The 22,362-nt window shown below is 42.8% G+C and overlaps 1 protein-coding gene across 5 annotated transcripts in view; it reads left to right on the top strand.

Annotated features, from left to right (window-relative positions):
* IQCH (IQ motif containing H) overlaps nt 1–22,362 on the top strand; it is a 213,408-nt gene that overhangs the window by 140,326 nt on the left and 50,720 nt on the right. For 3 of the 5 annotated variants that reach the window (XM_078448762.2, XM_078448761.2, XM_078448760.2), the window contains 3 exons: nt 482–673; nt 17,161–17,281; nt 21,423–21,709. In XM_078448762.2, the coding sequence (XP_078304888.2) occupies nt 482–673; nt 17,161–17,281; nt 21,423–21,709 (600 nt within the window). Of the gene's footprint in view, nt 1–481; nt 674–7,912; nt 8,261–17,160; nt 17,282–21,422; nt 21,710–22,362 lie in introns of those variants that run through there. The other 2 variants (XM_078448763.2, XM_078448764.2) reach the window with 2 other exon arrangements.

Genomic DNA, 22,362 nt, shown 5'->3' with positions numbered 1-22,362 from the left:
GTATTTCGTGTATGTTAATGAGGGAAAAATTAAATGTTTATAGGTTACAACATTTAAAAACTCAGCAAAGCTCCAAACAGTTAACGTTTTCAAGACTATAACTCTTTATGGTCTTGAAACTAAAAAAAAAATCATTTGAAGAATCAGTAAGTAAACACATCATGCTCTAAAAAAGAAACAAAACAATACCAAGATTCAATTACAGATATTCAGAGATTCTTTCTTTTGCCTTCAAAAAACAGCAAAATGATAATTTCAGAATTTCTCGTAACTAAGACTATACTTTTAAACATGCCTTTCGTCCCTCCTGGCTAGTGGTTTCTTCACCTCATAGATACACCACTTAAAACTTCTAATCTGTCTTAATAATTAGAAGATAACCAAACGAACAGGTCATTTGAAGATACAACTAAGTTAATGCGATACGAAGGCATCTAGGAAGCTAGCGATATTAAATGTTGCTGTGTCTTGGGCCCCACAGATGATAGAACAGCTGAGTCAGCTGGTCATAGATCACCTGGAAATCCAACGCTGGCTCTTTAAAATGGACTATGAGTTTGGAGGAAATGGGACTGCGTTTTGTGACATTCCTTCCCACCTAAAGCACTACAAGTGGTTCCTAAAGGAGAGCAGCAGATATGGCCACGAAGACTGGAGCAAGAAATGGGCACAAGTGAGTGTTCAATGGTGACATAAACCCACAGTGTCTGTGAACTGTTAGGAGATGAAGCAAAGGCTCAGCTGGGAGATGAAAGCACTTTCTTCTAGACTCAGCTGGGTCACCAATCAGCAGTGAGACCTCAGGCGAGTCCTTCTGACTTTCTTGGGCCTTCGTCCTTATGCACAGTGACTGGGATGGATCAAGTTATTTTAATATTTTTTCTGACTTTTAAAAAAATCTTCAAAAATTTAAGTAGAGTTAACACACAATGTCACACTAGCTTCAGTTGTGCAACACTGTGACTCAACAACTCTATATGTCACGTGGTGCTCACCACAGGTGGAGCTGCCATCTGTCACCACACAATGCTATGACAATACCATTGGCCGTATTCCCTATGCTGTCACTTTCATCCCAGTGACTTATTCATTCCATATAACTGGCAGGCTATATGATTAGGTGATTTTAAACATGTCTTCTTTGGGCCCTAAGAGTCTTCAGTCATGTCTTCAAGTTGATTATGATAATCAGGGAGTAATTTTTTTTTTTTTACCATATTCAAATAACATGACAAATCCCATCATTTGGTCTAAGTGGGTCTTGATCAGATGCTTCTAACAACTGTTGTTGTTAAGCTGGCTGTATTTTATTATGAGAGAGAAATTCTATTAGCGAACGGTTGTCACCTGGAAGCTGACATAGAAAAGCATTCTGTCAGCAGTTATATGGTTTAGAAGCCAATTCAAGGAAATTTATGTAACTGCTGGTCCCTATGAGATGTCGAGAAAATACTACATCCCAGCCAGAAAACCTCCCAGCCAAAACTAAATACTAGGTACGAAGCCTTAGCATATGAGTGGACGTGTAGAGATTTTTCCATGTATACTGGTGGAAGGATGAATTGTACAACTTCTTAGTCTGTTCCAAACTTACTTAATAATTAAAGTCACTTTAATGGCTCAATATACAAATTCAACCCACCATTCTTTTTTGTTTTTTAATGTTTATTTATTTTTGAGAGAGACAGAGCACAAGTGGGGGACAGGGTAGGAATCCAAAGCAGGCTCCAGGCTCCGAGCTGTCAGCACAGAGGCCAACGCGGGCCTCAGACTCACTAACCAAGAGATCATGACCTGTGCCGAAGTTCGACACTCAACTGACTGAGCCACCCAGGCACCCCTTCAATCCACCATTCTAAAAGCTGCCTCACCTTGCATCCAGGGGCCTAGTCTTGCCTGGTTTCTCTCTCTATATATATATATTTTTAAGATTTATTTATTTTTGAGAGACAGTGCAAGTGGGAAAGGGGCAGAGAGGCGGGGAGGGGACTGAAAATCCGAAGCGGGCTCTGTGCTGACAGCAGCAAGCCTGATGCAGGGCCCAAACTCATAACCCTTGATATCATGACATGAGCCAAAGTCGGGTTGCTCATCTGACTGAGCCACCCAGGTGCCCTTTGCCTGGCTTCTCTTAATTTCAAATCTCTGTTTTCACTGACCTACTGACAAAAGCATAATGAATGAGGAAAATTCGGGTACAAATTCCCTTAACCGATTCCTTCCCTGCTGAAGTACATAGCAGTGGCCTGGGCAGTGAGTTGCATCTGCTTTGAGCATCGCACTCCAGCAGTTTATGAATCAAGACACACAAGTGACGAAAAGGGAGGGGCACACAAGAGAGAACCACATTATTCTTGCAGAAGTGAAATGACGAATAAATCCAGAGAACAGTCAGAAGAGAGAGTTCCCTTTGACAAATGTTCCTGTTCTCCCCATGATCTATTCTGGGCTTTTCTTCTCCCTCCATCAGTGAATGGACTAAATGCAGTACCTGTCAGGGCCAGCTTTTTACATATTATTTAAAGGATACTAAAGTGAATTACTCTTCTAGAAAAAAAAAAATAAAACAAGGAAAATGTATTTAATTTTGAGGCCCATAGAGATTTCTCTTGTGTTCTCTTTAAACTGGATTTTATTTCCTATTGTATAGAATATTCTTTTTAAAGGCAAAGCTGCTGAGATTAAACCATGAAAATATGACTTTTTTATTAAAAAAATCAAAAATGTTAGTGTGCAAAGTATTTGCTGGTCTCGATATTTCAAACTAATAATTTTTAAAGAATTCCCTGATACTCGACTATGATAAATTTAAAATGTTTGACTTTAATTTTGAAAAAATAGTTAGAATAATGACATGTGGCCAAATTGCACTTAAAAGTCCGACTACACATTATTTAATTTCAATGATTTTAAACTACACCATTTAAAATTGTCACCAAATACATTCAGCGTTAGTGTTAATATTATTAAATGTGAAACTCTTGAATAATTAATTATCTAAATCATTTTTTTAACTTAACAAGGAAAAAATAAGTATTCAGCAGAAATCTTTTTGTATGGTGAGGAACTGTGCTTAGCCAGTATGTAGTCAGAAGCCAAAACTAAAAATAAAAAATAAAGCAGTTCGGGAAAACTTGTGTGTGTGTGTGTGTGTGTGTGTGTGTGTGTGTGTGTAGGAGACTATGGACCTCCTTTTGCCTTCAAAGTGAAATTGTATTCAGAGTGGAAGTGAATTGCAATCTTCACTGAGGGCGCTATTGAGAATTTAGGATTAGAATTATCCTTTGTTCCAGAGGACCATGGTAATGGTGCACACTTAGACATCAAAGCATTACTTTATGAGCACAGACATGTTTTAATGTCCTATTACAGTTTGTAGACCTGTTTCTTTTGATAATGAAGATGTTGTGTCATCAAGCCTCGCCTGGCACATACAAAACATATGCTGGCAGGTTATTAAAAATTTCAGCTTCTTGATGAAAGACTATCCTGCAGGCTAAGAGTCCAGAGAAAGACTCCATTCTGGGAGAATTATTAGAAATGAGAATATGACTGTAAGCACTAAATTATGTTAATACTTACAAATGCCATCATTTGCATAGCAGCTTATGACACGATACTGTGATTTTTCTCATTGGTATGTTGTAGGCAACAGATTAAAAACAGTGCTGTTTATGGGAGTTTGAACTGATTTGAGATTCTCTTGCATCTTATACAGATATTGGTTTTAGATGTAGCATGATTCAGTGTGGACTCAAGGAGCTAATACAAAATTCGTCTTTTTTTTTTTCTACTTATCTAATTTAGAACCAGAGTTATTTGGTTGCAATTGAGGCTTGAAACAAAGACATGGAGTCAACAAATGCTGGAAAAAACTGTAGTCACATTACCAAAAAATAAGTGTAGACACGTAGGTGATTTGAGGGAAAGCACAACGTTACATGGTGGCCACGGTGGAAACAGAACACAAGTCTCATTTTTTTTCATGGTGGTTTGGTATCAACATCGCTTTCTTCATCCTATCGGTTAACAAAACCTCCTTCCCCCAACAGGTCCCGGTAAACTCACTCACTCAATGTTTGTCAAGGTTTAATGAATCCACATACTTACACACACTCCAAACACCCCACTCCCCAGTTGGGGGCATCTCTTTTCACTTAGCGGGAATAAAGGCGTACACAAAGAAAGGCACACTTGTAGGGGAAAAAAGCCTTCCTGGCCACTCTCACCTAAGACAGTGTAGGGAGACCCAGGTAGACATCTGCTGTGGTACTGGTCCTTCTCGTGGCTTTGTCTTTCTTTCCTTTTTCAAGGGTAAATCTTCCCTCCCTCATTCCTGGGCTTGGTAGCAAGTGATACTACTGGGGAGGCTGCTTTGCAAGAAAAGATCTTTATAGGACAGTTTCTCCGTGGAAAGAAAGAAGCCAGTTTACTTTTGGATTTCTCTGTGCAGCCCTTCTTTGGACCTCTGTTTCCCTGGAAGGACAGTACAGGGTGCTGAGGACTTTTACCACTTATAAGAGGAAGGGGGGAAAGGAAATTGAACTGGTTTTTGACTGCTACTACATAATATTGCCCGTTTAGCCCTATGCCAGAGCAGTTTTATGTTCACTTGTACTTTTGTGGACTTTGTTACATATCTGAAATTAATTTGGGGATCACCAAGGAAAACAATCTATATTTTAAAATATTAAAACTGAGGCGCCTGGGTGGTTCAGTCGGTTGAGCGTCCGACTTCAGCTCAGGTCACGATCTCGCGCTCCGTGGGTTCGAGCCCCGCGTCGGGCTCTGGGCTGACGGCTCAGAGCCTGGAGCCTGCTTCGGATTCTGTGTCTCCCTCTCTCTCTGCCCCTCCCCCGTTCATGCTCTGTCTCTCTCTGTCTCAAAAATAAATAAACGTTTAAAAAATAAAAAAAAAAATATTAAAACTACAAATTCAAGGCATCCACATCTAGAAAAAGTAGAATAAACCACAGTAGTTATTTTGAGTCCTTGTAGAACTAAGCAAACAAAATGACAGAGGAGAACCATCACCTACCTAGTCAGTGCCTTCGAACTCTGTGTCTCGGGGCGCCTGGGTGGCTCAGTTGGTTAAGTGTTCGACTTGGGCTCAGGTTACGACCTCTCAGTTCGTGGGTTTGAGCCCCATGTCTGGCTCTGTGCTGACAGCTCAGAGCCTGGAGCTTGCTTCGGATTCTGTGTCTCCCTCTCTCTCTACCTCTCCCCCACTTGTGCTCTGTCTCTGTCTCTCAAAAATAAATTTAAAACACGTTAAAAAAAAAAAAAAGAACTCTGCGTCTCTATGGTGAAGACATCCATCCACTAAGACCCTGTTGTGGCTGGGTCTTAGGAGCCGCTGTAGGATGGCTGAGCTTAGTGCTTATGTGGAATTTAGTAGGTATACTAGGTGATCCCAAAGAACCATTACCCTGCAACCACACAATTTTTTTAGAAAAGCTAAAAGATTAAAGAAATATTTAACCAAATAAGTACATAATCACTTTTCCCAGTTGTTTTCATTTTTGTGTATTAATTTTCAAGTGTGCTACGTTTATTTCTTATAGCTACAATAAGAGCATATATGCTATTGAAACATCAGATCCTAAACGTCCTCCGCGTTTACAGGTAGCAGTCACAATTGATGGCTGTATAATATTCCCTCATATTGATTTACTCTAATGTATTAAACCATTCAACTAAGTTGGAAATTTAGGCTATTTCCAACTTTTTTTTTGATAGTAGTGGGAGGAGGGGAGGAAGAATGAGGAGGAAGTAAAGATTTGTTTTTATTTTTGGTTTTTATATACATTTCTTTTTACTTCTGCTGAATTACTTCCATTTCCTTCAGAGAAAGACTCGGGAGTAGAATACTTCATGGCTCTTGTTACATACTGCCACTGCCACATTACTTTCTAAGAAGGTCGTGCCAATTTCCAAGGCTACTAGCAGAGAATAAGTATACTAGTTGTGCCACAACCTTACCAGCACTGGATTATTATGAACTGTTTGCATTTCTTAGATGTCAAATGCATCTTCTAATTGCTCTTAGTTGGTTACTAGCAAGGGATACTTTTTTCACATCCTTATTTATTATTTGCCTTTTTTTAATATATGTTTTTTAAAGTTTATTTACTTGTTTTGAGAGAGAGAGAGACAGAGACAGAGACAGAGAGACAGAGAAAGAGAGACAGAGACAGGGACAGAGATTGAGAGCAGGGGAGGGGCAAAGAGAGAGGTAGACAGAGAATCCCAAGCAGGCTCCACACTGTCAGTGCAGAGCCCGATACAGGACTTGAACTCACGAACCGTGAGATCATGACCTGAGCCCAAATCAGGAGTCGGGCCCTTAAATGACTAAGCCACCCTGGAGCCCCTATTATTTGTCTTTTATATCAAAAACACAACATCTTGATATTAAGAGAAAAATCCAGGTTTTCTAGGTAAAGAAAAAATCTAGGGTAATCATTTTCCCTAATCATTAAGCTACATATGATTATTTATCTTTTATTGTTTATTTTTATATATTAAAACCTTGACCTCCGAGATTATGTATTTAGTATCTGCCAGAATATTGGTCTACACATGAGATTAGGCATTTTCTTAGATTCTATAAATTTACACTGTTAAGGTCTTGATGTTTCCCTGTATTTCTCAATAATAACAATAACAATAATAATTATTATTAGCATTGTAGAATAGCTGGGGGTGCCAGGCCTCTCGGCACTTTACGTGAATTGCTTCATTCAATCTCATAAAAACCCTGAGATTTCTACTCATTTACTTCCACACCACTCTGATAATTATTGTTATTCTGTTTACAGATGGAGAAACTGATGCTTAGGTAGTTAAGTAACTTGCCCAAGCTCACGTAGCTAATAAATGATGGTGCCTAGCTTGGAACCCACATCCACTCCTCTGGCGCAGTGTTCTTGCCACACCAAGCTGAGACCTTTTAGAAAAGACTCCTTGTTTGAAAATCCTGGAGCAGTGTTTACCTCCACCCCCCCCCCCCAATCCGTGCCGTTGTGACCCACTGCCCGATGGGCAGTTTTTCTGCTTTCTACAGAGACATGGGAAACACCAACATCCCTGGAACACAGTAGCCATTGTGCTGGAATTTCTTTCCTTTCCTGGCTGACAAGGAAGCTGCTGTCATTTTCCCTGAAAGGCAGCAGGCAGGGAGTTCAGAGGGCACATACCTGAGAGCTGCAGAAGAGCCCAAGCCCTCCTGGGCAGTCCCCGGGGTTTAAAGCTTTTGTAACTCAACCACCTCACACACCTGCAGATGTTCTCGGGTGATGAGAGTGAGTTTTAGATATGCCCTTTGATTGTTCCTGGGGGTGGCTTTCAATGCCTTCCTCAACTTAATACATGAACATGATCATTTTAGTAAGCGTATAAATTCTCACAAAGCTTAGGGCAGCCAAACTTCAAGATCAAATGTAGCATTAAAAACATAGTGGGCATTTAAAACCTTGTTTTTTGGATAAGCAACCACATATTTTGTGTTTTTTCGTTTTTGTTTTTTGTTTTGTTTTTTAGTCTCCTGTTCCAGCTTGACCTGGTAAATTCCCTCTTAAGCTGAATGAGTGTTGGAATAGGCTAGTCTGAATAATTGAACATTCAGGATAAGCAGGAGGTGGTCTAGCTCCATGGGGGTTCTGTAGCCCAGGCACATCAAGGTCACTAGGGGGGAACCATGGGAAATCACTCTGCTCTCCAAGTCTCTACCTCTTCATCTGTAAAGAGGGATAATATTAGTACCTGCCTCGTGGGGGAGGGAGGGGGTGACAATTAAATAAGATACCCCTGTGAATTGGCTAGCAATGCACTCAGCACACAATAAGACTTCAAGAAATGCTACCTGTTATTATTAATATTACCATAAAACTGTATTACAATTAAATTGCAGGTAACGTTGAACAAGAATGCACAATTAAATCTTCCTCTGGTGATTCAGAAGTTCTTTTTGCATCTTGTAGCCTTCCAGAACATTGCTCTATGCATCAGTTATCGTTATATAGGATTGTGGCTGTCGAAGATACGCGATATTGACCCAATTGCGCCCACCCAGTGATTTACCGAATAATGCCTTTAAAGGAATAAACCTTGACAGCAGCCTGGTTTCCCATCACTTCAAAATAAAAGATAATTCCAGTTATTTTAATCTTCCACATGTCGAAGAGAGAGGCAGTGACCTGATAAAGTGGAGCTTATTCTGACCACGAGATTGAGACCCAGTTGCTTCATTTTCTGGTTCCAGTTGGTGTCTTTTCTAATTAGTGTAGCAGCACGTCACCACAATTGTTGGAAAGCTTTAATCATTTACATATTTTTCCTTATCTCTGAGAATGACTTAGAATGTTTTCTTCCAGTTCAATGGTTATTTTCACAAAGCTGCCAGGGTTGAGTTTGAGGTGCTTGCCTGTGCCTGAGGAAGATGACAGGAGAAGGAAAATTGCCTCCCCAAGTAAATGAAAGCCGGGTCCCCCTTCCGAGGACCTATAATAACCAGCTACACAAGCTGTTGGTTTGTGTGTCCTATTGATTTAATATGCTTCTAATCAGTACATAAAGCTATGGGCCTGCAGTGTTAATTTTTCATATGCTTACAAAGTACCCTTTGATTTTCTGTCACACGTTAATTACAGCGTTTTGCCATTAAATAGGAAGCTTTGTGTAAACTAATTACTAGGTAATCATTGTCTACTGCAAGCGTGCTGTTTGTACCTTTTATTTTATTCTAAAAATGCACAGATCTCACAGTCTGGAAACACTCTACCTTCCAGCCATTAGCTCTCACTAATTCATAGCATTATTGTGGTGAGAGCGTAGGAGTTGTAATTGTTGTGGTATCAGAGCTGTTAATTACCGGAGTAAACAGTTGAAATGGTGCCAAGGTCTATTGTACAAGGCAGAGAAAAGGAGGTTTAAATGTTACTCCCACCATCTGGGGACTAGGGGAGAGGCAAATGCTTGAGAACAGCAGTGAGGCGCTATCGCCGCCTCAGCTCCAGGGTTGGCGGCCATATGGATCCGGAATATTTTGAATCAATTGAATTTAACTGCCAGTTTTTCGCAATAACAGCGTGGAAGGAAGGAATAAAGCAAAAGATGAGAGAAACGAGAATTGGTTAGTGTTTTCACATCCAGGAAGTCCCCCTTGGAGTTCTTTTGGAAATATCTGCCTTGCTGAAAACCACAGAGCAGGCACGGGTATTTGGAACAGATTCAGAATGAGTTTTACTCTCTGTCTACGACTGCGCCATTTGCTTCTGGTCGTCTGTCCTCAGTGCCCCTGGGTGAGAGAGGGATGCCCTTGAGAAGACTTGGACTCTCCTGTCACTGTACCAAATCCAACAAAAATCCTCACTTTTGGAATTCACTGATTTATTACCCTGGTATTTTCACCAGCATGGTCTGCAGAAAGAAAACAATACTAAATTGCACAAAGCTTTCCTATCGGCCTTGAGTATATACATCTGTACTTGTGGAAATACCAAAGGAGGTAGGGCTTTCTGCTCTAAGAGAAGTAAATGCTTGCCCACTCCTTTTGCATAAAATTAAAATAAAAACTCTCTTGATGGTCTCTCATTTCATTCCACAAATTCACTCCTCTCCTCTATGCTTGAATGAAAAAAATCAAAGTCCAAAAGGCACACGCGCTTTCTTCTGTTTTCAGTTGCCAGTTAAAGAGCTTTTCTCTCAACCGACGATATTTCTCCAACTGGTAAGAAAGAGACCTATTACCAATATATTACCAGTAATAATAATTATGGCTACTGCCACCTTACAGTTGATTTTTAAACGGCCTGGTTTCTGCCTTAAAAGACTGCATAATCTTTAAAACTGTCATCTGTGTTTATTTGATGTCATTCATAGTTCGTACAATTCCCTTCAAACCCATTTTCCAACATTAAAAATATTTTTAAAAAATCTGCCACTTGCAGCTGTAACTACTTTTCAATATTATTCCTAAACCATGAACATATTCTTCTTTTTTTAAACCACCCTGGATTATTTATTTTTAATTGTTCCTCTAGCAGATGTTGAAGGAATTCGGGGTGTAGTGTAAACAACTCCTTTGAAGACGGAGATCACAGACTGCCACGTGCACCAGGAACCAACCAAGGGCAGTGTTTGTGGGGCTTTCGTGACAGCAGTTTTGGCCCTGGGGGGACACGTTTCCTGCTTTTGTGTATGTGCGGGAGTTCAATTAAGAATTTCAAGAAACGCTTAATCTTTATGTATTGAAACCCCAGCATGCAGCGCGACAGGGTGTGCCCAGAAAGAAAACCACGGCCCCCTGTGAGGAGGGGGAAAAGAAACAGCAGTTTCGGTGCTGCAAAGTTGAAAGGGAGCGAACCTCTCCAGTGTCTCTGGTCGGGGGCGAAGCAGTTGTGCTGAGCTTTGGAATGGAGGCACAGCATATGTGCCTCAGTTGGACAAAACGCTTCTCAAGTCAAATCAACTGCTAGGCCTGCATGTTGGTACAAGGTGGAGGCCTAGATAATGAGGGACAGACTCCTCGAGAAGCAGCGAGTGGATAATGCTACATAAGTATGGAATTATATACCGTATTTTCACCATTCTGTTTAATGAGAGCCGCCACCGCAGCGAATCACTTGCCACACAGCCGAAATGGGCCATTAGCTATCAAGGGAAAATTGTCTTTGCCGCTTTCAGCAGATGGAGCAAATATTTTACAAAGCAATTTTACATACCAAAAACATTTGTGTGCCTTGGTAATGTTGGCTGTTTTACATTATGTTACCTTCTACAGCAGCATAATTTTCCATCTCATCGAAGGCAAAGTTGGCATTTTTGATTTTTAAATTCTCAATTAACAATTAAACATGGAGTATTAAAGCAGTCCTTAAACTTTAAGTAGGTGTGGGAAGTAGTTTATGACTTGCCGGAGACGTTTTCATTTTTTCTTCATCTTCTCAGCATATTTTTGCACGCTAAAGAGGGACTGCTCCTAATGATCTTAATGGAGAGAAATGAGTGAAAACTTCACTACTGACTGCAGAATGAGAGTAACCAACGCACAGATGATCAGAACGTTTGCTGGCTTAAAGCTTCCAGCACGGATTGTGGGTACGTGGTTTGGCCCGCCCACATGTGTCTGCTTAAAATGTTTAAACTTCAATTAACAGAAAATCTGACTCAAAATGGCTTGATTATCTCAGCCAACTGAAAATCCAAGGATTAGTCTGACTTTGGACAAGGCTTAATCCAGCAGCGCAACACCGCTAAGGACGCCATTACCCCCCACCCCTCCTCCTGGCACATAATGTCTGTTCCACCCTAAGGCTGGCTGTCCACAGCGCTCCAAGATGGCTGCCAGGGGCTCCTGGAGCTTCTCCTTGGTCAAGACAATAGGAGGAAAGAAAACTGGAGTTGAGGGTGAGTCACTGTCAATCGCGGCAGTTCCTAAGAGGAAGTTTGGGACATCGTGACCCTGAACAGGGGGACAAAGATGCTGGGCAGCCAACAACAGATGTCCACTCGACCACTCTTTCATAAATCTGACGGCACAGACTCAGCATCACATGTGGATGATCTCATCTGACCCAGATTGACCATTTATACCCACTGATGGCAGTTTCAGAAACAGATCCCATCGAACTACGGCATACTGGTAGCAACTGGATTTGAATCCCAGTGTGCCACTTCATGGCTGTGTGACGGGAACTGGGAATGATAATATCTACTCAGAGAGTGGCTTTGAGATAATAAATATAAAAAAAAATCTCTGGCACAGGCCTGCCACATGGTAAGCGTTCAATAAGTGAGAGCAATTATTTTACCTAAACGGTGACTACAGTGATAAAATGCATCCTGAGCCCAGCAAAGCAACCTTTCTAAATTCACCCTCAAATTTGGAATCCCTCCCTTCTCTCCATCTCTGTGCCACTAGCCAATTCAAATCCTGAGCATCTTTCACAGTGCCCCACACTTTACCCCCTGAAAGAGGCAGGAGGGCTGGTGAAGGGGACTCCCCCAAGAGTCAGAGGCAGCCAGAGAGCGCCTACATGAGCACAGGAGTCCCATCCCCTCTTCTGCGAATGAGGCATTTAACTCATTTAACCATGAGGATGGTCCATATGGTCCCTCTCAACACTGACAATCCTGCTTAGTTTTTTAGGTCATTGCTCTGCCCTTTTGACCTTATACCACCCTCCATTCCACATCAGAAATCTTTATAAAGAAGAACAATCTAGCTAGGTCCCTTGGTTTCTCCTTTGAACACCACAAACAATGTGAGACGTGAGAGATTGGAGGTGATTAGCCAAGAAGTTATTTTACCTAACTTACCACTGCAGGTCTAGCAAAGAAGCTTCTAAGATAAAATGAGTTTTGGTGGGATTAATATTTAGTACATTCTAATTTGTATTCCTTCTTTCTCCTTTCCCACCCTCACCAATAAACACACACACACACACACACACACACACACACACACACAATTTACCTGGGAAAGTTAACTCTCTAGAGTTTGAAGTAGCTTTAGTCATTGAGGGCAGTATTAAATTGGATATGCCAGCAGCTTCCCCTGAGAGATCATGAATTTCCTTCAGTCAAATATCTCTTCCTTCAAATGTACACTGTCTTGATAGAAATAGAGAGTGAGCTGAGAGGCAATGCCTATGCTTGATAGACAAGATTCTCTAGGATGCACTGGTCTGGCAGATTGAGGCCCTGTGCCCTATGCTACTCAGGTATCCTGGAACCTTCCAAGGTCCTGATGATTATCAATGCACACTGAGGGTAAATGTGGGTGCTGGAGAAAGGGTGACAAGCCTGTGCAGTGGCAAAGATGGGGCTGAAGTTTCTCCTGGATGGGAATTGCTCTAGAGCTATATCAGCTCCACAAAGGCCAACAGCTAATGTGTGTTGGCAGACCCAGTGCACTCACGATGGAAGGAAAATCTGGAATTCTGACTTTTTTTTTTCAAAGAGTAAAGTGAATTTTTCTAACATCTACTTATCACCCACAAGATACGTACTTTCCTTTCCACACCCCCAGAGTCGTTAGCTGTAAATGATCTACTCCATGTGGGTCCTGGGATCTCTGAAATAGACTGGGGTAGTCCACTACCTTGATATGACTTACTGAGGTGAAACCTTCTAAGTACTCATTTCACAAGCTTGTAGGATTTTGTAGGATAGAGAAGACAAGACACCCACCCCCAGTTGCTGGCCTATAACAGACATTTTGCATATGTGTACACACACACACACACACACACACACACACAATTTGGAAGGATGAGAAGGGGGCAAAGAAAGCAAACTAGCATTCATTTCCACAACCTCCATTGTTTTCTGTCTGTAGTCACATGTTAAAAATCACCCAGTAACAGGGGTGCTTTTATATGGAACGTCAGTTTTCTGGCTTTTCTCGAATCTAGGAGCTACAGGTCTTGGTGGTTTTGTATGATTTGTTTCAGGTTGGTAGGGGTGAGGGGGACACTTCTCTTTTTGTTAGTACTAAGGCCATTCTTAGTATAATCCTCATATTTCCCATCAGAGGCTTTCAAGATAAATGAATGAAATAGTTAATACCCTCACCCCATTATTCCAACCCATACCGTTTTCTTAGAGAGCTAATCATGGCCCCCGGCTGCCTCCATGTGCCTCACTGTCCCCTAGTGAACATCACCCCACCAGTGCCTTCAGCTGTGTACTTCTCTTGACGGGACACGATTCATCCTCCAGATTCCTGCAGCAGACTTTCCTCTAGGAAATTTACCCCCTTGCTGTGGCTTTGTGCACAGCAGAAATGCTGCCGCGCGGGCAGAATGGCTGGCTGTGCGAGCAGAGGCAGTGGCGGCAGCTTGGCACGGTGTCCAGATGCCTCACACAGGCCACAGCCTTACAAGTTAATTACTGGCCCTCACATAGCATGTTGCATCTGAGGTGGCGCTTCGTAAATGTCACCTCATTTGTCTTCCCAATGCCCCTCAGAGGCAGGGAATCCCATAAAATCCACCCAGGAAGAATTGGTGGTTCTTAAGTGGTCATCCCCCCAGGTGGTTCCTGGGCAGCAAGGAGGGAGCCTGTGGAGAGGTTCCACATTTTCCCCTATTCTGTAACTTCAGCTGTTGGGGGCTGGGTCCGTGTTTACCACTGCCATGATTCATTCCACATTTAGGGTTCCCTGTGCAGAGCACTGGGGCAAATGAGCTCGAAGCCACTGGCCACACTGTGAGGGAGCCCCCATGGAGCTGGAGAGCACAGAGAAAGGATACCAAACTAGTGATAGAGAAGGCTTCCGGGAAGAGGTGTGACCAGAACTAACTCGGGACGAAGAGTCGGCCAGGGGAGGAAGTGAAGGAAGGCAGGCTGAGGAAAGAAGCTGAGCCAGGGGAGTGTGGGGCGAGGCTGGGAGCTGGAGAAGGGAGACCTGAGGCTACATGAGGAATCACAGGCTCAGTCACAGAGGCCCCTCTTCATGCATTGTCTGGGGAGTTTCAACTTGATCCTCAAGTTGATGGAGATCTAGTTTCAAGATTTAGGTAGCAAGGCTTCCACCTGTTCCTTCACCGCCTCCTCTCCATCTCCACCTCTCCCCTAAAACACGCAAACTCTTTTCCCCCAGTTCAGCTACCTACAAGGAAGGCCTGACACTTTGTCATTTTTCCCCCAATTACTTTTATTGTGGTAAATGCATCTAACATAAAATTTACTGTCTAAACCGTTCTTTTAATTAAAAACAAAAATTTTTAATGTTTATTTTATATTTTGAGAGAGAGACAAACAGAGTGCAAGTGGAGGAGGGGCAGAGAGAGGGAGACACAGAATCCAAAGCAGGCTCCAGGCTTGGAGCTGTCAGCACAGAGCCCAACACAGGGCTCAGACTCATGAACCGTGAGATCATGATGACCTGAGCCAAAGTTGGATGCTTAACTGACTGAGCCACCCAGGAGCCCCTGTCTTAACCATTTTTAAGTGAACAGTCTAGTGGCGGTAAACATGTCCACAACACTGAGCAGCCATCACCACCATCCATCTCCCTAACTCCTTTCATCACGTAAAACCGGATCTCTGTAGCCACACAACACCGGCTCCCCATTCCCCCGACCCCTAGTCCCGGATGGGCACCATTATACTGTCTGTCCCCATCATTTTGATACTCCACATACCTGTAGTTTATTGATATATGCATGAGTGAATGAATAGATGAATTATTTCTCTTTAGACTGACTTGATGTGAATGGCCACACAGCAGATCACTGGGTAGATGGTTTAATGCTTTTCAGAAGCAGGGCAGGAAAAGCCCTTTAATCATGGCAGCATAGAAAGAAGTCTCTACTGTCCCGGGGGACAGCCTGGCCTGCAAAACTTCCCTCCTTGACCCCGAGCAGGGTGGGAATCGACAGCCCTGCTTCAGTGTCCCAGCTTTGGGGCACCTCATGAATCACAGACAATTGGTCTTCTTCGATACAGTAGAATGCTTTTAACTGAAACAAGTATAAAACAAAAAATAAAGGTGGGTTTGGAGGATGGTGTTCCAAGGAGCAAGGCAGAAGGCCAAGTTATTGGAACTGCACGTTGTGTATGCTTGTTTATGATTTAGATGCAGGGCTTTGGAGACCCGAGGCGATGGCCGGGAAAGAGCAGAAGAAATGTGTACACTGTGCAGGATGTGGGAGGCAACAATTTGACAACGATTTCCCTGCTTCCACCTCCCAGGCAAAGGCTCCGGGCCTCAGCCAGCTTCCCCAACCCTTCTGAACAGACCTCCAGCTGCTGCACAGTGATTCATCCTGAACGAGCACAGGCCAGGCACTCTCCCTTTCTCAAGGCATTTTTGTTTTGTGTGTCCAGCACTTACTAAACTAACTAATGGAACTCTCCCACCAGGATTTCCTGGATATTTCAGAAATTATTCAGATTATTTGTACCCGTCTAGAGTATATTCTTAGATATTTATCTTCTATTATAGATTTTTAGAGGGCACTGGACCCAGAATGAAACAGATATCCCAAGGAGCTGGTGGGGGTGAAAGGGGGTGGTGGGCAGGACAATCACTTTTGAATGTCAGGGAAATTGGAAATAAACGAGTATACAGGTTATTTCTAAGATTCCTCTCGACGCCGCTCACCAAAACAGCAGATTCTTTTCTTATTCTTTCAAACTGCTGAGCACTCATACATGTATCTAGAAGGTCCCCAGCAACCCAAAGCAAGCCCAAGTTTTTCTTGTCAGTGTCCCATATTTTGAATATGAATAATGCCCATCAAATGGCTTTGTATCTAGTGCCCTGCTCAACTTCTGCCAGAAATAAAGTCTGAAGAGGTGGGGCTCTATTTGAAAATTGTTAGATAGTCTCAGACTATCCAGAAAAAAAAAATGGTCCTGGCAACCTGAGGCTCTTTATATCAAAAAGGCAGGCATCTTATTCTTTAAGGAATTTCCACCTGTTTTCATTTTGACAGGAGGCTCTGTGGTTCGGGCTGTTTGATGATGGTAGGGGGCCCATCTCGTGTCTAGTCAGATGAGGCTTTGACCTTGTGGGGAATCCCAGCACCCCTCCCCACTTCACTCTTACAACCTGCTCCCATCTAAAATCCCACCTCTTCAGTATCAGCCCTAAGTTTAAGGCTTTGCTCCCACGGCTGTGGGATGTGGAGGCCTCCCAAAAAGGGGGAAAGAGCACAGCTTAAAGAGATAGAGGTGCCAAAGAAAGACCCTGCCAACTCCATAATTTCTCCCAGGGCCAGTCCTATTAGGGTAATAGAACAACAAACATTCGGGTCTGAAGGATCCTAGGGACTAGGTCATTAACCCCCCCATTTACATAAAGGGAAACTGAGGCCCATAGTGAAGTGGCACATTGGCCAAGGACACTCAGCTAGCTGGGCAGCCTACAGTGCGTCTGCGGCCGGATTTCCTGATGTCTGGACACAAGGCCGCCCTTTGGAGACAACAGGCAGAATTAGCAGCAATATTTAGGGGCCAAATCACTTTGAAATGCGAAAACGGAAATGGCTGGAAAAATAGAGAAAAATTTCAAAATGGCTTTCTGACTCTGGGTAAACAGTAACCACATTTTTTTGCCTGTTGGAGGCCTGGTTTTTAATCACTCCACAAGCAGTTTTCATTTCTGTAGTAAAATTGCTTGTGGTTCTATTTAATTTGTTTCTGCAGGAGCCAGCTTTGGTGAAGATCTCTGAGGAGCTGGCGGGCATTTTAGCACAGCACGCACAGCCAGTCAATGAGAAACGGTTCCCGACGTGGAGGAAATTCCTCCAAACATTTCTCAGTCAAGGTAAATAAGACTGTAAAGTTTCTATTGAGGACTGGTCTACACAACCTTGAATTCTAGTTTTGGGTCAACCTCGCACCAATTTAAATACCTCGCATCTCTTGTACTGGTTTAGGTTAAGTGCTCCTACAAGGAGACTTTTTTTTTTTTTCTTATAAACTTTGCCTAAATATTTATTGTGCACTCAGCCTCTTACATAAATAGGAGCTGAGCACACCAAGTGTGGCAGGCGTAGCTCAAGATTCGGCCCTGTTTTTGCACCTCAGACTTCCCCTGACAGGTGGGCTTTGGAGGTGGATGACCTGGTTATGGATCTCATCCATGACCTTGAGCAAGGTTCTAAAACCCCCGGAGGCTCAGTTTTCTCCCCTACCTACCTCATGGGGTTGCTTGGAGGGTTCAATGGAATACAGATGTGAACGTCTTTACCGTGCAGCCTGACTCAAGATGGGACTTGAGTGTTAGTTTCCCCTTCCTTTTTGTGGGAGGGAAGAAATGGTCCCCCCCTGCAGTTCTGAAGGCACTATTTCTAAATAAGTATCCTCCAGTGTCCTTTCCTCCTCCTCCTAATTCATCCTTATTCTCTAAGGACACCAGGAAGTCTGTGGATAGGGGGATGAACGGACTGAATGATGCTTGTCCGCAGTTGCAGAGGTCCCTATGGGAGTGGCCACACGCCCATGTAACGCCCCCCACTCTTAACAGATTACAGTGTAAGGCAGACATTCTTACCTGCTTACCCACATGAATGATGCAAGAAGGCTAGGATAACAGGCCACAGAAGATATATTTAACACTCTAATCTCTACTGTCAGGTGACAATAGAACTTTTTATATTAACATTAATATATAATAATATAATAATGTGAAGTCGGATAGCAGCAGCACCAGCACAACGGTGATATTGCACAGCAGAAATAAGATAACGAGGGCCAGAGAGTGCTTATTATGTGCCAGATGCTATTCTAGTCATATGCATATTAAATCCCCCTAACAATCCTACGAGGTGGGTACATTATCACCCTTGTTTTCTAGAAGGGGAAACTGAGGTACAAAAGATTAATAAGTAACTTGCTCCAAATCACTCTGTGAATACATGGCAGAGCCAGTAAGCGGCTACCACTGTGTTGTTCCAGGTGTCTTGGTGGGATCCAGCGGGTACATTTATCAAGGAACACATTCTAGCTCAGTGAATGAGAGAGCACCAGAAAAGATAGACGTGTGGCCTGTTGGAATACATTGGGCAGGCAGTGTGGACTGGGAGGGAGTAGTGAACACTCTGTTCATGAATTATTTAAGCAAGGGGTCGGATGGTCAGCCGTCTGACAAGCATGCTGAAAAGGGGGTTCTTCACGGGTGCGGGGAGAGGGGAGATGACACACGCTCTCCAGTGTCCTCTCAGATCTAAACTTCTGTGATTCTACCAATTTCCACATGCACCCACCGACAGAAGAGTAAAAAGGAAAGAGTTAACCCCATATGCATAAATGGGAAAGAGCAAGGTCCCTACAACAAAAATAGACAAGAATAAGGGGTTCTTTTTAAGTTAGGAGGGGAGGACCATGAGGATCTCCAGGTCCATCCAGGATAGGACTTAGGAAGTTTCCAAATCTTCCAAGGTCAGCCTGCAAACCCTCCTCTGATCTACCTCTTTTCATGGGAGCTTTGTAGCTTAGAAAGGGTTTTCCCAGCCACTGCCTCACCTGAGCTGTATAACCACAAGCTCAGGCTGTCCTCAACTTCCTATTCATCTCCATCCTTTCTTCCAGCAATGTTGTAAACACAGTGCCCATTTATGGGAAGCAGAACAAACTTTACTAAGCTAATTTTATAGATGAGAAACAGCCTCAAAGCTAGGAAGTCACACAGCAAATATGTGGCGAGTGGGAAACACAGGTAGAGCCTACAATTTTAGCCCGTCTCAAAAATCCAGTTCTAGTATGCCATGTGTTTCCAAATCTCTAACTGGCTCTGAACCCAGTGCATACAGCAGGCCTGCAGAAATGTTTACTGACCAAAGTCGGCCGTCCCCCGCCCCCCTCCGGCTTCTTGATTCTAAGGCCACATCTCTTACCACCTTCCATTATTGCCTGTTTCATTTCATTTCTGCTCTCTCAAGTGTGCTTCTGGTCACAAAATGTGCCAGATTCAACGTCTACATTGTCACAGGATTATCATCAAAGGCAATATATTTTTTTAAAAAGAGGAATTAATTGCTTTGAAAGGAAAACAGTTAACAGTGAAAAGACTCTGGTCATAATGCTGAGAAGAAGGTACAAGTGAGCTCCTTTGGAGTAAAAAAACTAATCTTGTAAGTATAAAGGATAATGTGTTTCCACTGAAGCACTTGCTTTCAAAATATAGGTGACAGATAAAGCCACAAAGTTAGCTCAATCAGAGAGACTCAGTCAGTGTTTTTGTTTGTTTTTGTGGATTTTGTTGTTCTTTTGTTGCACTTACCTTGCTAATTCCCCCAACAACTCGTATTTAGGTACAGCACACACTAGTAGGTCCCATTTAGAGAAAAGCACATCTCATACTAACTAAATAGATAAATGTTTTCCTTCCAAAACTCAGCTTTCTTTAGGGCCAGCTCCAAACAAACTTACAGACATTTAAGGAAAGTGCCTTTTATATAAAGTAACAGATGTCTGCATTTGAGAAATGCTAAAATCTCGGGATTTAACCACATATGCTGTTCAAAGCCTGCGGGCAGAGGTCACCTCCTAGCAAACTTGTGAAATACGCACCAAGTTTATCTTAATACTGTTGGGATCCAGAGGCTGCCCTGTCTAGAGAACGCTTAGTTGTTTTTACTTTTAAATTATGCTATCTTAAAAAAGAGGGGAGGGGGCGCCTGGGTGGCTCAGTTGGTTAAGCGTCTGACTTCCTTCAGCTCAGGTCATGATCTCACAGCTAGTGGGTTTGAGCCCCACATTGGGCTCTGTGCTGACAGCTCAGAGCCTGGAGCCTGCTTCAGATTCTGTGTCTCCCTCTCTCTATGTCCCTTCCCCACTCACACTCTCTCACTCTCTTTCTCTCTCTCAAAAATAAACATTTAAAAAATTTTAAATTATGCTATCTTATTCTTTATAAATAATACTAATTTTTTTTCTATGAAAGATATATTTATGTATGTATGTATGTATGTATGTAAGACTTATGTTAGGCCTAAGAACAAAATATCACGGCCATGTAAGTTTTGTGGATGCCACTAAACTAACTCACAAACTTAGCCAGGGCTCATATTGTTGCTGTGGCTGAGCATCAGGTTTCTCTCTGTGGTTTCTGTTATTCAGAGCAAAAGGTAAAGTATGATAAATTATAAAGCTGTCATTATTAGTAAGGATCCTTCCTCAAGAAAGGTAGCATCTCCTGACTCTATCTTTAAAAAAAAAAAATACTGGGGCACCTGGGTGGCTCAGTCGATTAAGCGTCCAACTTCGGCTCAGGTCATAATCTCATGGTTCATGAGTTCAAGCCCTGCATCGGGCTCTGTGCTGACAGCTTGCTTCGGATTCTGTGTCTCCATCTCTCTCTGCCTGTCCCCTGCTCATGCTCTGTCTTTTTCTCATTCTCTCAAAAATAATGTTGTTTTAAAACAATGCTTTATAATTGGCTTTGCATAGGAATCCTTTGACATAATAGTCAGTGTTCTCTCATTCCTGATAAAAATCCTAATGCATCAAAACTTCAAAAAGCAGCGATGTTGAAACAGAGAAGGCACTTGTCATCAAGGTATAAACTGCAGACCATGGGCAGTTAATTCCCCCTGAGGTACTTGCCTATAGTTGTTAGGTTACCAATAGACAAAGCCTTGATGATCTTATGGTGTCTTTATGGTGAATGAAAACTAACATTCATTGAGTCCTAGTATATGCCAAGGACTGGGCTAAATACTATAGATACAGTATCTCTAAGATTCACAACAATCTGGTGAGGTAGGTTATATTATGTCCATTTTGTAGATGAGGAAAAGGAAGTTCAGAGAATTGAAACTTCTTGCCCAAAGTTCACAAGACATGGCAGATGCAGGATCTGAGCCCCAGTCCATCTGCCAAAGCCTGGGCTTTTTCCTCCTGTGCTAAGTGGACACAATCCACACGAGAACGTCTTTTCACCTACTCCATGTTTTTCCCACCAGGAGGCGTGGTGGAAGCGTATCCACCTGCAGAAAGCGTCACCAACCTGACAGTCGACATGCTGATAGAGCCCAATGGAGAAATCAGAGTGTTGTCAACGGGGGACCAGATTCATGCAGAAGGCCCCTTCATCAATTCTGGTACCACCATGCCTCAGACCTCGGTGGATCCCCAAGTTCTCAGTTCTTTGTGCCTCAAAATTGGAAACGCTTGTAAAATGAGAGACGTGGTTGGTTACTTTTCTATAGACCTGGTGACATTTATCGATGCAAGCACCATGGAACAGCAGGTAAGTTGATGCCACGTGAAATACTAAAATATGTAAACACTCCATACCACCTGCGCCTAAGCAACAGCAACAGGGAATATCGGGGAGTTTCTCAGATTCAGTGCCCCTTGCGTGAGCTGACCCTGTAAATTCAGCATTTATGGGGCCTGTGCCTAAGGTCTTCTTGTTCAGGTACAGCTGGAGTTTCAATGACTGCATCTCATCCCCCCTAGCTCTGTCGATGGGGCCTCAATTCTGCCCAATAGTGTCTTATCATGAGTCTATCTTATGCCATCCAGGGATTGAACTTGTCTAAGACTTGTGCTTAAATAGAACGTCAATACCTAGAAAGGAGTTCAGAGTCCTTGTTTCCATTCCTCTCCTTATCAGTAGTTCACCAGCAACTCAGGTTGTCAATTTTTTCTTCTAAAAAAATGTACTGGGCCATATGTCATCAATATACAAAGGCCTTAATGATAATGAACATCACATGCCCCCACTCAGCTTAAGAAATAAAGTGGTACCAGTCCCATCTCCAGTCCTGGCATTCCTTGCCAACCCTCCTGACATGGCCCCTTGTCCTCCCAGAGGCTTACATTTGGGGCTCTGAGGCCTTTCTGTATCTTAACGCTCTGACAGCACATGGAGGAACCCATAAATTACTGTTTCATTTT

Source organism: Panthera onca, chromosome B3 (assembly GCF_046562875.1).
Source record: "Panthera onca isolate mPanOnc1 chromosome B3, mPanOnc1 haplotype 2, whole genome shotgun sequence".
Classification (NCBI taxonomy): Eukaryota; Metazoa; Chordata; class Mammalia; order Carnivora; family Felidae; genus Panthera; species Panthera onca.
The sequence above is the reverse complement of the archived record's forward strand: the minus strand, read 5'-3'. Positions and strand labels throughout refer to the sequence as shown.